We start from the raw sequence: 12,866 nt of genomic DNA on the forward strand, positions 1-12,866 counted from the left end.
ACTTGTTTTTTACAATAATGTCGCGATAACTGCCTTTTGTTGTTTTTCTGCATAAGGACAATATTGATTATATTGCTATAATATTATTATTTGTATTTCCTTATAGATACTTTAATTTATTTTTATTATAATTAATATATATTTATAATTTCAGAATTTTTTAGTTGAAATTTAAAAAATTATTGTTTTTGAAGATTATTAATTGTTACGTGTTGGTGACTTTATTACTTTTATTACTTTGTATATCTTCTTCGTAATATCTATATTAGGTACAAATACTGTAAATTTTACCCTATTTACAGTACTGAGAATAAATGGGCGTGATGTTTCCTGTTACGCATAACAATAATATTATAGCAATCAACAGACATAAAACATGTGGATCCTTATATTTATTATCTTAATATTCAGTTTAAGACTTTATCTACAGAAAAGTGTTAAAAAATGTGTTTGTTTAACATCTATGGAGGGAAAAACTGTTATAGTTACTGGAGCAAATGGTGGAATAGGATATTTTACTGCTCTAAAGTTAGCTGAGAGAGGCGCTCGGGTTATACTTGCTTGCCGAAACGAGGAAAGAGGAAACGCTACACAAAAACTAATAGTAAACTCGACTGGAAATCCTAATGTGTTGTTTAAAAAATTAAATTTGTCAAGCTTGACTTCTGTAAGAATGTTTGCCGATGACATCCTAGCATCTGATTATAATATAGACGTTCTTATAAACAACGCTGGAGCCTGTTCCAAAGCAACGGACTATACAGAAGACGGTCTGGTTGAAGGAATGCAAGTGAATCATTTTGGATCATTTCTACTAACCTTGCTTCTAATACCTAAATTAAAGGCATCGAGACCAAGTTTAATATACATCTTTGGAAATATTAACTTAAACAAAATCAACGAACCATCATATAATAGAGTTATAGCGTACGCCAATAGTAAGTTTTGTAATTTACTGTTTCATACGTACTTAGCACGATGTCTGGAAAATACTGGAATATCTGTGAACTCGATGCATCCTGGTATTATAAGAACAAATATTTTAAACGAAGCTAATACTGTAGGGCGTATACTTTTTAATATTCTGTGCTGGTTCGCTGGAAGGACAGCTGAAGATGGAGCGGAAACAGTGGTCCATCTCTCGGTGTCGAAGACCTGCGAAAATGTGACTGGGAAATTTTTCATTGATTGCAAAGAAACTTACGTTTTGCATAAAGCTAAAAATGAAATGTTAGCCAAGAAATTATGCGATGCGTCAGCAAAATGCGTTAATTTTTATGAAGATTTAAATACCATACTGAACGATAGTTAGCGAAATTAAATGTATATATATCATTAAAATCTTAAGAGTTTTAATTTTTTACATTTATAAAAAAGGCTGTAAGGTTATAATTCAAGGCAGTGAATGGCGCCGAACTTTGTCTCATTTATATGTAATTTTGATAAATACAGACATACAATTTTATTAAGCAATTAATATAAATTAAATAAGGGTTATACGTACAATAGTGTTCATAGGTCAGATCTTAATTATGACAGAATTACAAGCACTTGCTTAGGTATTGTTCAGTGTTATTTCATAAAGTTCTTAAAGCATTATTAAACAGGTGAAATATTTTTTAATTATTTTTTTTGCTGTGTATTTGTATACGTCTTACCTTAAGTCTAAGTGAACGCTATGTTTGTTTGCTTTTTTTTAAGCTTCTTTGACACAGTCCAAGCACTTTGACTTCTAAGCCAACGTTGTCATTTAGCTACGTTGAAATTCCTATACGCTTATTTGTGTTTTTAACATCTCTGTAGGTTTTTTTCTGATTTAGATTTAAATTGCTTACGACCTATATTTTTACTCGACTGTATTGAACTATCTTTAGATTCATCTTAGCCGCCCAAAGGTTCTTAGATAAGTGACGTTAAAAAGTAAAAAATAGCGATAGTGCAACGCCATTTTGCTTAGTGTTAATCTATTTTTCGAATACTGCAAGACTGATATCAAATTAAACAAGAATTACTAAAACGATTCAAATCATGATTCTCGTTACGTCTCGTTCTCGTTACGGTAATAATCGTAAAAAAAAATATGATTAAAAACTAAAACCCCGACTATGTAAAAATAAAAAGAAAGACGAAAGAAAAAAGTTAAAAGTATTAACAGTCGGGACTCATAATTCTTCAATCAATTAAATTTTCACAAACAGCCCTGTCAAATTTAAATGAGTTTCGACTGTTACTCCTAAAGGATTATTTGGCTTGTCCTTAAGTGTAGACGAGGACTTCTTGAAATTCTTACAGGGACGAGAAAAATGGAACTTTCATTGTTAAACCATGAAGTTCAAGTAAACAAAATTTCTTATATCTGTGTCATTATTACTAATTATGGATTATACATTTATCTATTTACGTTTAAAATCTTATCATAATGTATTATATCGATTGCAAAGCATACACGTGTTTGTGTTTAAAAAATTAAGACTAAAACTATATTAAAATAACAAATAAAAATTATCTACATCATACATTATACAAGTATTGATAATACCAATTAGTTAGCCACTAGGTCAGATTATTGTAACACGATTTTTGTTTAGGAAATACATATAAATACATTTTTTTATATAAAAAAAAATTAATAAATATATCATGTGTGAAAGTGTTAAGTGAAATAACTTTATATAGAGTGTTTTTTTCTCTAATTATTCTCTAAGGTGAGTGACGCATTTTGTTTATAGCATAACGTAGCGTACATATACAAATAACATAAAATAAATAATATTTAAAACTTATAAAAAACAAGTTTTTAATATCAAAATAACAACGAATCACCCGTTAGTTAAAAGTATAAATCAGGGGCCATAGTAGTCCCCTGCCAACTCAAACTAATGGGAATTACCTACCTTATCCTGAAATGCTACATAATTTTTTGGACCTATTGGTTCAATAAATTGAGCTTAGATTATATCAGATATATAAGAATTAGATATATTAATTTTTAAAATTTTATTTCACATTAAAAAAATCCCACTTCGTCAATGGCTGACTCAGTGACGATCACCTTATGAAGGTGACTGAAAGCTGAAATTTGGTATGTAAGATAGTGTTTGTACACAAAAAACAAAAAATATATATAGAACTTTATTTTCTTTCTCCACATATACATACATCCCAACGAACGAAACGCATGAAACATATAAGGTTGAAACATATAAGGACTTGCACTGTCAGAAAGTTATTAGATCTCATGTAGAGTAAAGCAAGTTTGTAGCTCTTTACGCTGTAAATTCACAAACCTTACCCAAAATATGCAGTCTGGTTCTTTCATTAGTATTATTATTAAATTATGTTTTAACCTTACGCTCAGTTGGCGATAATAAACGACTAAGCAATATAGCTATGAATATTTTTTTAATATACTTTTTGAGTTTGTAGAGCTTGATTAAAAAAATAAAAGACCATATTTTTGATGAGATTTCATTTTACTTATTTAGTATTTGAAACAGAATCGACTTTTCCATAAGCCTGTGAAAAAGATGACGTCACACCAATCAACGTTGTCCGAAACAGAAACATATCCTGGATATGATATGAAAGTGTGGCTTAGATGTTGTGAAGAAGACATTGCTAAGCCTTTAGAAGGACAAATAATTGGCAAGTAACTTGTATTTTATTCATTTGAATTTTATAATATTCTAAAATATGCCTGAACTGAGACAATAGTTTCTACGACATCACATACGCTGTAATTATAAGCTTTTATCCAAATCTTAGGTGATATACCACAGTGGGTCAGTGGTGCTCTTTTCCGAAATGGACCTGGTACTCTAAAAATAGGTTCATCAGAATTTGGCCATGTTTTTGATGGTTCTGCACTTTTACACAAGTAAGTATAAATTAGTTTATCGTGGCATGGCAAATATACTTTGTGGACATAATCGTTTCAGTAGTTTCTAAGATATAGTATATACTTTCCCAATTCTGGACATACTGACAGGTATTTTAAGTTGGTTTAACTTTTAAAAATTACTTTTAACTCACACTCACATTTCAACCTTTCACAATAATGACATCCGAATAATTTCGAGAAAGATTTATGGTTAATTATTTCAGGTTTGCCATAAACAATGGGTCCGTGACGTATCAGTGTCGGTTCCTCAATTCGGAGACGTATCGAAAAAACCATCAAGCAAACCGCATTGTTATCAGTGAGTTCGCCACGATTCCCGCACCAGATCCTTGTCACACTATTTTTAATAGGTTAGTTAATTTTTTGTATAATTAATATTTTCCTATCTACCTTTCTCAAAACATAACTCTTTTCTCCAAAGATATATAAATATTTTATTACACTTAATTTCATAAGTGTTATTGCTCTTCTAATTATAATTTCATAGTCACGTATTGGATTCTCATAATAACGAAAGATAATATTTAAATAGACAACTGAGGCCTTCGTGGCGCAGGGGCACAGGCGAGAGACAAGAGATCCTCACTCGGCGGAATGAAATATTTAATATTTTTATTTCCTTGGTCTGGTAATGAGACAGAATGCAGCGTTACGTTCCCTTATGTCACATATATTATAAGAGATCCATTTTAAAATATCAGCATGTAAGTGACACATACTTTAAAGATAAAAAAATAAATCTTAATCAGTTACAAAACAACGAAAAAAGATGTTGTTGACTTAATTCTACCAAAATCCATATCTTCAGGAGATAAAATTGTAACCAAATGATAATGTAATTGATAAAAGATATGCTATGAAAATTCCTTTAGCATTTATATATCTATATAAATATTTTTTTAGGATATCATCAATGTTCAAGTTCAACAGAGCTGTAACTGACAATGCGGGAGTGTCTGTCTATCCGTTTGGCGATCAGATCTACGCAATGACTGAAGTGCCTCAAATGTACAAGTATGTCTTCTTTTAAATAACAAAAATCGGTCAAGTGTGAATCGAAATCGTCCACCGAGGGTTCCGTACTAAATTAATTCGGTGCAGGTCAACGGAAGTCCAACTTATAAATGATAACGAACTCAAGTTTGCGGGCGTGTGCACTCATTTTTTTTTTTGAAATGGAAATCAACTCTTTATAGTATTTGTAACATAAATTTCTAGTTATCGGAACTTTGTTTTTTTTTGTACTGCATGTTTGTTCTCACTTGCCAAAGTACATAAATATAAAAAGTAAGTCTACGAGAAATATCGTATAAGTTTTGTTTTTTTTCATATAATTATTGTATTATCATCAGTCCTCGATAAGAATGAAAATCCTACGTTTCAAAGTCAAGTTATCATTACAAACCCAAAAACTAACTTCCAATTTTATTATTCAATGAAAGTAACTTATTTTTATACTTTCAGAATTGACAAAGAGTCCCTCGACACGTTGGATAAGAAAAGTCTTATTGATTCTCTAATCGTGTGCCATACAGCTCATCCTCACGTGATGCCAAATGGTGATTTTTATGCTTCAGTAATAATTATGTAAAAAGTAGCCATGGATTTGAACCTGCACTTCCTTTAATTAAGGCTTGCCATCCAGTTTTTTTTAGCTGGTCAACGTCTGACTGTGTGTAGAATATATATATTATGGATATATGTTGTCGCCGAAGGAGTGGGTGCAGAGGGCTGCGGAGATAAGATTTTAAGATTTTTCTTACTTTCAATTAGTTTTCTTTCCGAATGTACCATATGTAAAAGTTCAGAAAACCTAACTTTACAGCGGCAATGACTCACTGACAATAATTTTATTAAGTACATCAAGAAATATTTACAATAGTAGACGAGAAAAGTGAATGTCTAAAGTATTTGCTAATAATTTATTTCAGGAGACGTTTATAATGTTGGATTACAAATCGTAAAAGGATTACCAAAACATGTTGTCGTCAAGTTTCCATACTCTAAAACAGGTAAACTACAAGAGTATCAAAGAATATCAATAATAGTAAATAATAGTAAATATATGGACCTAGCCCATGAGATTACCGCCATGTGGGATGTCAATGCGACTATCATTGTGCCGATAGTGGTTTCGGTTAACGGTCTAATAGCGAAAAGCCTCGACCAACACCTTAAGAGGCTATCGCTTAGCTGTTGGATCAAGAACCGGATACAGAAGGCAGTATTACTTGAGACGGCACGTATTGTGCGGAGGTTCCTCTCTCTGGAGCCCTAGCCACCGATGGCTTGGACCCTTGTCCCGCCCTCGGAAGTGTGGTTTTTTATATTTTTAAATGTATCTTTTTTATAATAATTTATATTTAAAAATGTAAAATTGATTCGCTTATTTAATAAAATTATATTCTTTTAATGTATGAGAATTTCTTATTTTCGTCGACGTTTTTGGGTTCGATTACCACCGTGGGAAATTAACGATTTATTATTAATTTCGTCGTTTTGGTGTCAAGTCTAAGCGCAACGTCTATATTTGCGTTAATGCAATGTCTCGAAAATTGGGTGGAAAATTGAACTAAAATAATAAATAAATTTAATACATTAATACATTTTTAGGTGACATGTTCGATTCTGCAGAAATAATCAGCGTAATAGAACCAAGGTGGCGATTTAATCCGGCGTATATGCACTCATTTGGTAAGCAATGTTATAGTATCAAACGATTTAAAAATTTATCCAGTCCAGTGGGGGATACGGTGTCCCCAAGTGTGTGACTGTAAATGCGAGGTGGTGGGTTCGATTCCCAATCGAGGAAATTGAATATTTAATATTTTTATTTCCTCACACAAATGCAAAGCTCAGCTTAGACCTCGTGGACTGTATATCTAAGAAATATTATATAAAGGAAAAGAAAAATCTTTTAAATAGAATTTGAACAGAGTTGAAAAAAAAAAAATTAAAAATGTGGTGTCGTGGGACACCAGGTAGGAACGAAGTTCCTTCGGCTAATGTAATTCGGCTAATCGACACAAATTGCAAAAAAAGTCGTGCTCAATTTTATGTAGGTTTTCTTGATTTTTCTCTTAAATTTTGCTGAAACTAATCAGTGTTATTTAAGTACAAGAAAGTATTTAGGAAATTCAGTATTTTAGGAAATAATAAATTACTTAAAATAAAAAAACCATCGTAATTCAAATTCACAACTAAAAAAAGAAAGAGGGAGAAAGAGAAAGCTATTATACACTACTCGTCTGTGTATGCGACTGTCGCGCCTGCGCACGTCTCATTTAACGGTTTTATTCCACGCATTTTTCTTACGGTTTTACTATCACATTTTGTTCAGTTCGGTCACGCAGCGAAATCCCTATCCCTTCCAAGCCTGCCGTAAGGAACTTCATTCCAAAAATATATTATTTAATTGCCTGACGCCAACTTGGCGCTGGGGGAGAATATGATTGCAAACCAGATGGTTGTGGGTTCACGATGTAATGAATTATTTTTCTTCTAGAATTATAATATATAAATATATCTTAGAAGAAAAGATTCTTCTTTGGTTTGTCTAAACTGAACAAAACACGACGTTGTGTTCCACCACTAAACATACATCTCAAAAATTGGGCGGAAAATAGAGAGTATTAACACTGGGTCAACTGCCTACTCTGCAATACGCGAAAAAAACGTGCAGAAACGTGGTAAACGTGAAAAACGTGAATATGTAACGTATGATTTATGTTCATATTATACGCTTCCAACTCATTAACAAGGAACTGAAGTTAAACATGCATTATTTATATTTTAATTTAAAATATTTTTTAATTATGACATTTTATGTTAATTTAATATTTTTATTTTATGCCAGTATAACAATTTTATCATAATAAAACATTTAATATTATTTATTTTATGGTTTCATTAAGCGTTGCAACTATGCCGTTGCCGTTTATCATAAAATAATAAACGTTATTTTTTTAATTCTATAATGCTCCTATCATTATGTCAAATTAGAACGGAGGAAATAAAGAATTGCGTTTGACCAGCGATATGGTCTCACGGTGCCACTATTTATTTATTTTTTTTATTTTAATTGTCGTTTTGGTTTTAGGAAACGTATAGAAAATTTAGCGCGTACGCTTGCAAGCGCTCTGACCACTAATTCATATATACTTATCAAACTACGTCGAAATTCTTATACGTTTGTTACAATTTATATACAGGATGGAAGAGGCAGCGCTTCTTTTACTGAAACTGCATATAGGGTAAAATATTTCAAACCCAGAATTAAAAAAAATAATCAAGGTACCTCAACAGTTTGGACGTAGGATTTTTTTTTCATTTCACGATTTTTATCCATACCTGTATTTCGTGTCACGCACACATACGTATGCGACGTTGCCGCTTTGACAGGTAAGTGTGTGCGTGCCTATGTTATATAATATTTTACAAATGGCGTTTTATTTTAAAACGATAATTTTATTATTTATTTTGTTTGAAAAAAAAAACTTTTTCATTTTTGAGAATTATTTTTTTCCGAATTATATTAAGCTTTTATAGAGTAGTTAAAACTGTGTTTCATTTAAAGTGGCGCTGACAATTCCACCCTGTATATTGGTAGTGAATTTTATATGTTTTGTAATTAAGTGTATATTTTATATCTTCTTCCACTTTTTGAACTTGAGGGCAATGCTGTTTTTTCTGCTGGTTGAGGAAAGAAGGGGGTAGGTACCTACTGGCAATACTAGCCTTGCGGCCGCCGATCGGGCTGGGATCTAATTTGTAAAATATGAGATATATTTATATCCTTAACGCAAGACTTCAATCGCGTTTTGACTAGATACGCTTATTTTGGCACAGCCATATTTAGTGATAAAGTTGGGGAACATACTGACACAGAGCGTTGTATTATGATATTGGAATAACTTATGTTTATAAATTTTAAATTTATATTATACATTTTATATTTTATGTTTATAAATTTTATATTTTTTTGCATATGTCTAATAAAAATGATCACCATGCAATGTTCTTTTAATTTTTATCACAAAATGCCTTATTGCGATCTATTTAAATCTTATTTACTTAAAACTAATGAAATTGAATATTTTTTTGTCATATAAAGAGCTTAACAGATTTAACTATTTTTGCAGCACACACGGTTAAAGCAATTCGATAGTGTTCATTATTATTGTTTGTTCGTCATTTAAGGCTAACTAAGAACTACACCGTAATGTTATGTACCTTTGTTACAGGTATATCAGAGAATTACTTTATTATAATAGAGCAACCATTATCAATATCATTGTTATATTTTCTGAAAACTACACTGCTGAAGGGAGCATTTGACTCTGCACTAGCTTGGTATCCGGAGTACGAGGTATGAATATAAAAAAAAAATAACTGAACATAAAATGGTGTGTGGTGTCTAGGATTTAGAAAAAAATGTGAAGCAAAATATAATGGTAAATCCATTTTTTTTTAAGCTAAAACGCTCGCTCGGTAAAGCACTACGTCCCATACTTTTTTTAAGTGGTGGGACTCAACGTCGCGATTTGACTTGCTACCAGTGCGAGAAAATGAAAATCTGTATTTGCTCCGAGCGGGAACCGAAAACAAAACCGTTGGGTTTACAGTAAAGTACTGGGCTGCTGCACGACTATGACATCGATGTTATTTCATATTTGTGTATAATAATAATAAACAATTAGTTTTACGCTGTACGCACACAGCAGGGTGCTTAGTGTTAAGACACTCCGTTCCTCACTTTTCGCCGAATTCTGGACGCACTGATCCCCGCGCTTTGCCTCGACACCTGAGCGAGGAAATTAAAACATAAATTTTTCATAATATTCTTTAAAAAATAACGACACTTAAGCATCTATAAATGTTGCACATAATTAAATTATTTTTGACAATCCGTAATATAAAAAATATATCTTTATTGGCAATATTAAGTACTTATAGACTTTAACAAATATTTTAAGCAATCTTTTCATTTTTCAGACCCAAATAATTTTGATTCATCGCGAAACTGGGAATCAAATTCGTTATACTACTAAAACATTCTTTTTTATGCATTTAGTTAATTGTTATGAAAATAACGGAAATTTATATATCGACGTTATTGCTTACAAAGACGCTAAGATTATCGACGCGATGTACGTTGAAACTATTAAGGTAAGATAACAAAAAAAACATTTGAGGTCGTCATGGCGCAGAAACACAATCGTCGGACAGTAAACGCGACGGCTTTGGGTTCTATTCCCACTCAGGGGAATGAAATATTTAATATTTTAATTTCGTTTATTGGCATTTCCTTGTCCCGGTAAGAAGACAAAGTACGTCATTGAGTTTGGCCACTCTCCACACTGCATAGAAGGATAGAAGGTGAGGAAATGGAGAGCCTTAAGGCTAGGTTCTATTTTTATTAATTTTCTATAAAAAATAATATTCTTAGAGTGGAAAAACATTTTAAAAATCTTAAGCAGCTCCCAAATTGTTTTAAACAACATAAATTTTCAACAATTGAAAGCATTTATTAATAAATATTTTCTTATTTCGTAACCAGAACGTAAAAAATATTCCTGACTATGGCCAGTGGCATGAGTCTAGACCCAAACGTATCGAGATTCCTCTGAACGCGCCGTCTAACACCACAGTTGAATCGAAAGTTATAGCTGACATAGGTATTGAAGCACCAAGGATGAATTATGATGTTTACAATGGTAAGACTATTTTTATATATTTCTATTTTCACGTGGCATACGTGGCTTGAGGGGGCTTCGCCCCTTCGTCCTGATGGAAGTAACTAAAACTACTAAATATAGTATGAAATATTCTTAGCGCCAGAATTTACTTTGGTATACCAATTACAATTCGTAGAGCTTTATAATATTAGTATAGAATTTATTTTATAGAATTAGCTGAAACAAAAAAAAAATTAAATGTTTTTAATTATATAATTTTTGGAAGTCACATGTCAATATTTTTTTAAGCGTTAATATTATGAAATATATGTAAAACTAGCGGCCCGCCCGCGGCTTCGCCTGCGTGAACTACGTTATTATTAATTTCTAAACCTACGTCGTATAAGTGCCGTCCATGCAAAATTTGAGACTCCTAGCATTTGTAGTAACGAAATTTTATACAAACTTTCAACCCCAAAAACAACCCCTTAGAAGTTGAATACTGCAAATTCCCGTCTTAGCGAGCACCTATGTCCTATAAGTAACTCCTATGCAAAATTTCAGATTCCTAGAACATGTAGTTTCTGAGATTTCATGATGAGTGAGTGACCTTTCGATTTTATATATATAGATAATATGTTTTTAGGGAGGCCGTATAGATTTTTCTATGGAATTGGGTCAGATGTTTCTTCAAAATTTGCTGGTTCGGTAAGGTTTTTTATTATTTATATTTTTTCTTACCTTCATGTTATATATAGCCAGCAAGCCCACATACAGCAAGTTAGGCAGAGTTTTTAAAAACTATATTAAATTTTCTAATAAAATAAAACAAAGACAAGGAGAAAGAACATCTTTTTCTATAATTTATGAAAGAATATCGTTTCAGCTAATTAAAATTGATACAAAAACCGGGGATATCACTATTTGGCGTGAACTGGACTCTTATCCCAGCGAGCCAGTGTTCATAGCTCATCCTGAAGCAAAGGTATCAAGATATTATTATATGAAAAAAACTAACGACCCGCTCACGGCTTCACCCGCCTGAACTTCTTACATACATATATTTACTACTGTAATGACTTATTTACTCTGTCTACAACTTAAGTTTCAGCCAATTCAATTCTTAATAGAAATTTTATCTAACAAAATACTTTATATTGATATATTACTTTATTTATAAACCAATCTAAATAATACAAACACTAAATATTAAGAGAAGTTGGCCGTAATGCAATAGTAAAAACTGCATTTAAATGAGTGAAGCTATTTCTGACAGAAAAAATAAAAATATTTGTTTAGATTGTAACCTTATTAGATTTTATCTACCTAATACCGAAAATTGCGTGGGCGTTATCGTTTTAAGTAATCAAGTTAAAGAATTATAGCTAGAATTATATAACTTGGCTTATAATTAGCATAAATATGAGTGGAGTTTCAGTACATATTAAATTTTATTATAATAAACTACATATAAAATAATGTGCTACGTATAATATTTTTACTGTGTAAATTTTTATTTAAAAACTATTAAGTTTTTAAATGCATGTTATTGTAGTATATATTTAAATAAATTGTTAATAATTAAAAGAAAACGTTACTTTTTCTAATCCTAAGGAATATTTTAATTTATTTATATTTATTTTAATTTATATCTTATAATTTAAATTTTAATAATCTTATCTCTAAATTGAAAGACTAGAGGAAGTGGATTCGATTCCTACTTGGGGAAATAACATGTTTGATATTTTCAGATTCTCTTTCTTCTATTTCTTTAACTATAATTATTACCTCTTTTTAAAATTTCTTTATTTATAATTTATATTTTTTCAGGACGAAGACGACGGCGTTCTACTCAGTGCAATATTATGGGGTAAAGACGATCATATGGTAACACTGTTAGTGTTAAACGCTAGTGATATGAAGGAAATTGCGCGAGCTAATTTCAATACGAAATCTCAAGTACCTAAATGCTTCCATGGATGGTTTATGCCAGATTAAATATGTTATATGTTTTAATTTTTTTACTTTTATAATGGTATACCGTATTTCGTATATTTTTTTAAGTTGTATTTTGTCGCTTCCTCAGTCAGTTCCTCAGTAATAATAACAAATTATTCCCAAGGTATCTTAGAGTCTAAACATTAGGTTCCCTCTGCCTACCCTGATAAATTGAGGGATACAGTGTGAAGCGAAAAAAAATTTTAATAACCTAGTTAAGAAATATCAATTGTATATAGTTATATAGGCTTACAAGTTGTATTACATTTATTAAAAAAAAATAAACAGTA

General features: G+C 31.2%; 1 protein-coding gene and 1 pseudogene across 4 annotated transcripts; both read left to right on the plus strand.

Moving 5' to 3' along the window:
• Nucleotides 1-132: 132 nt before the first annotated feature.
• LOC146528988 (retinol dehydrogenase 14 pseudogene) lies at nt 133-2,767 on the plus strand (annotated as a pseudogene).
• Nucleotides 2,569-12,866, plus strand: LOC146528989 (carotenoid isomerooxygenase-like). Of its 4 annotated transcripts, none has more exons than XM_085203826.1 (14): nt 2,569-2,705; nt 3,486-3,645; nt 3,766-3,877; nt 4,105-4,251; nt 4,805-4,915; nt 5,366-5,460; nt 5,833-5,913; nt 6,515-6,595; nt 9,145-9,269; nt 9,896-10,069; nt 10,461-10,617; nt 11,225-11,286; nt 11,465-11,563; nt 12,409-12,866. In XM_085203826.1, exons 2-14 carry the CDS (start codon nt 3,528-3,530, stop codon nt 12,574-12,576), a joined length of 1,530 nt encoding a protein of 509 aa, XP_085059952.1. In that variant the 5' UTR covers nt 2,569-2,705; nt 3,486-3,527; the 3' UTR covers nt 12,577-12,866. The 4 variants fall into 4 exon arrangements, with proteins under 4 accessions (XP_085059952.1, XP_085059954.1, XP_085059955.1 ...); XM_085203828.1 differs by having other exon boundaries at nt 2,597-2,705; nt 3,498-3,645; XM_085203825.1 differs by lacking the exon at nt 2,569-2,705 and having other exon boundaries at nt 2,714-3,645.

This window comes from Heliconius melpomene, chromosome 19 (genome assembly GCF_056956725.1).
Source record: "Heliconius melpomene rosina isolate 202511_hmr_F chromosome 19, ASM5695672v1, whole genome shotgun sequence".
Taxonomy (NCBI): Eukaryota; Metazoa; Arthropoda; class Insecta; order Lepidoptera; family Nymphalidae; genus Heliconius; species Heliconius melpomene.

Bases quoted from the DNA above. Each gene is read 5' to 3' on its own strand.
- LOC146528989 (XM_085203826.1), top strand. From the start codon at position 3,528: ATGACGTCACACCAATCAACGTTGTCCGAAACAGAAACATATCCTGGA. The intron at 6,596-9,144 runs GTAAGCAATGTT...CCTTTGTTACAG, and splicing joins GGCGTATATGCACTCATTTG to GTATATCAGAGAATTACTTT. The intron at 10,618-11,224 runs GTAAGACTATTT...ATATGTTTTTAG, and splicing joins GAATTATGATGTTTACAATG to GGAGGCCGTATAGATTTTTC.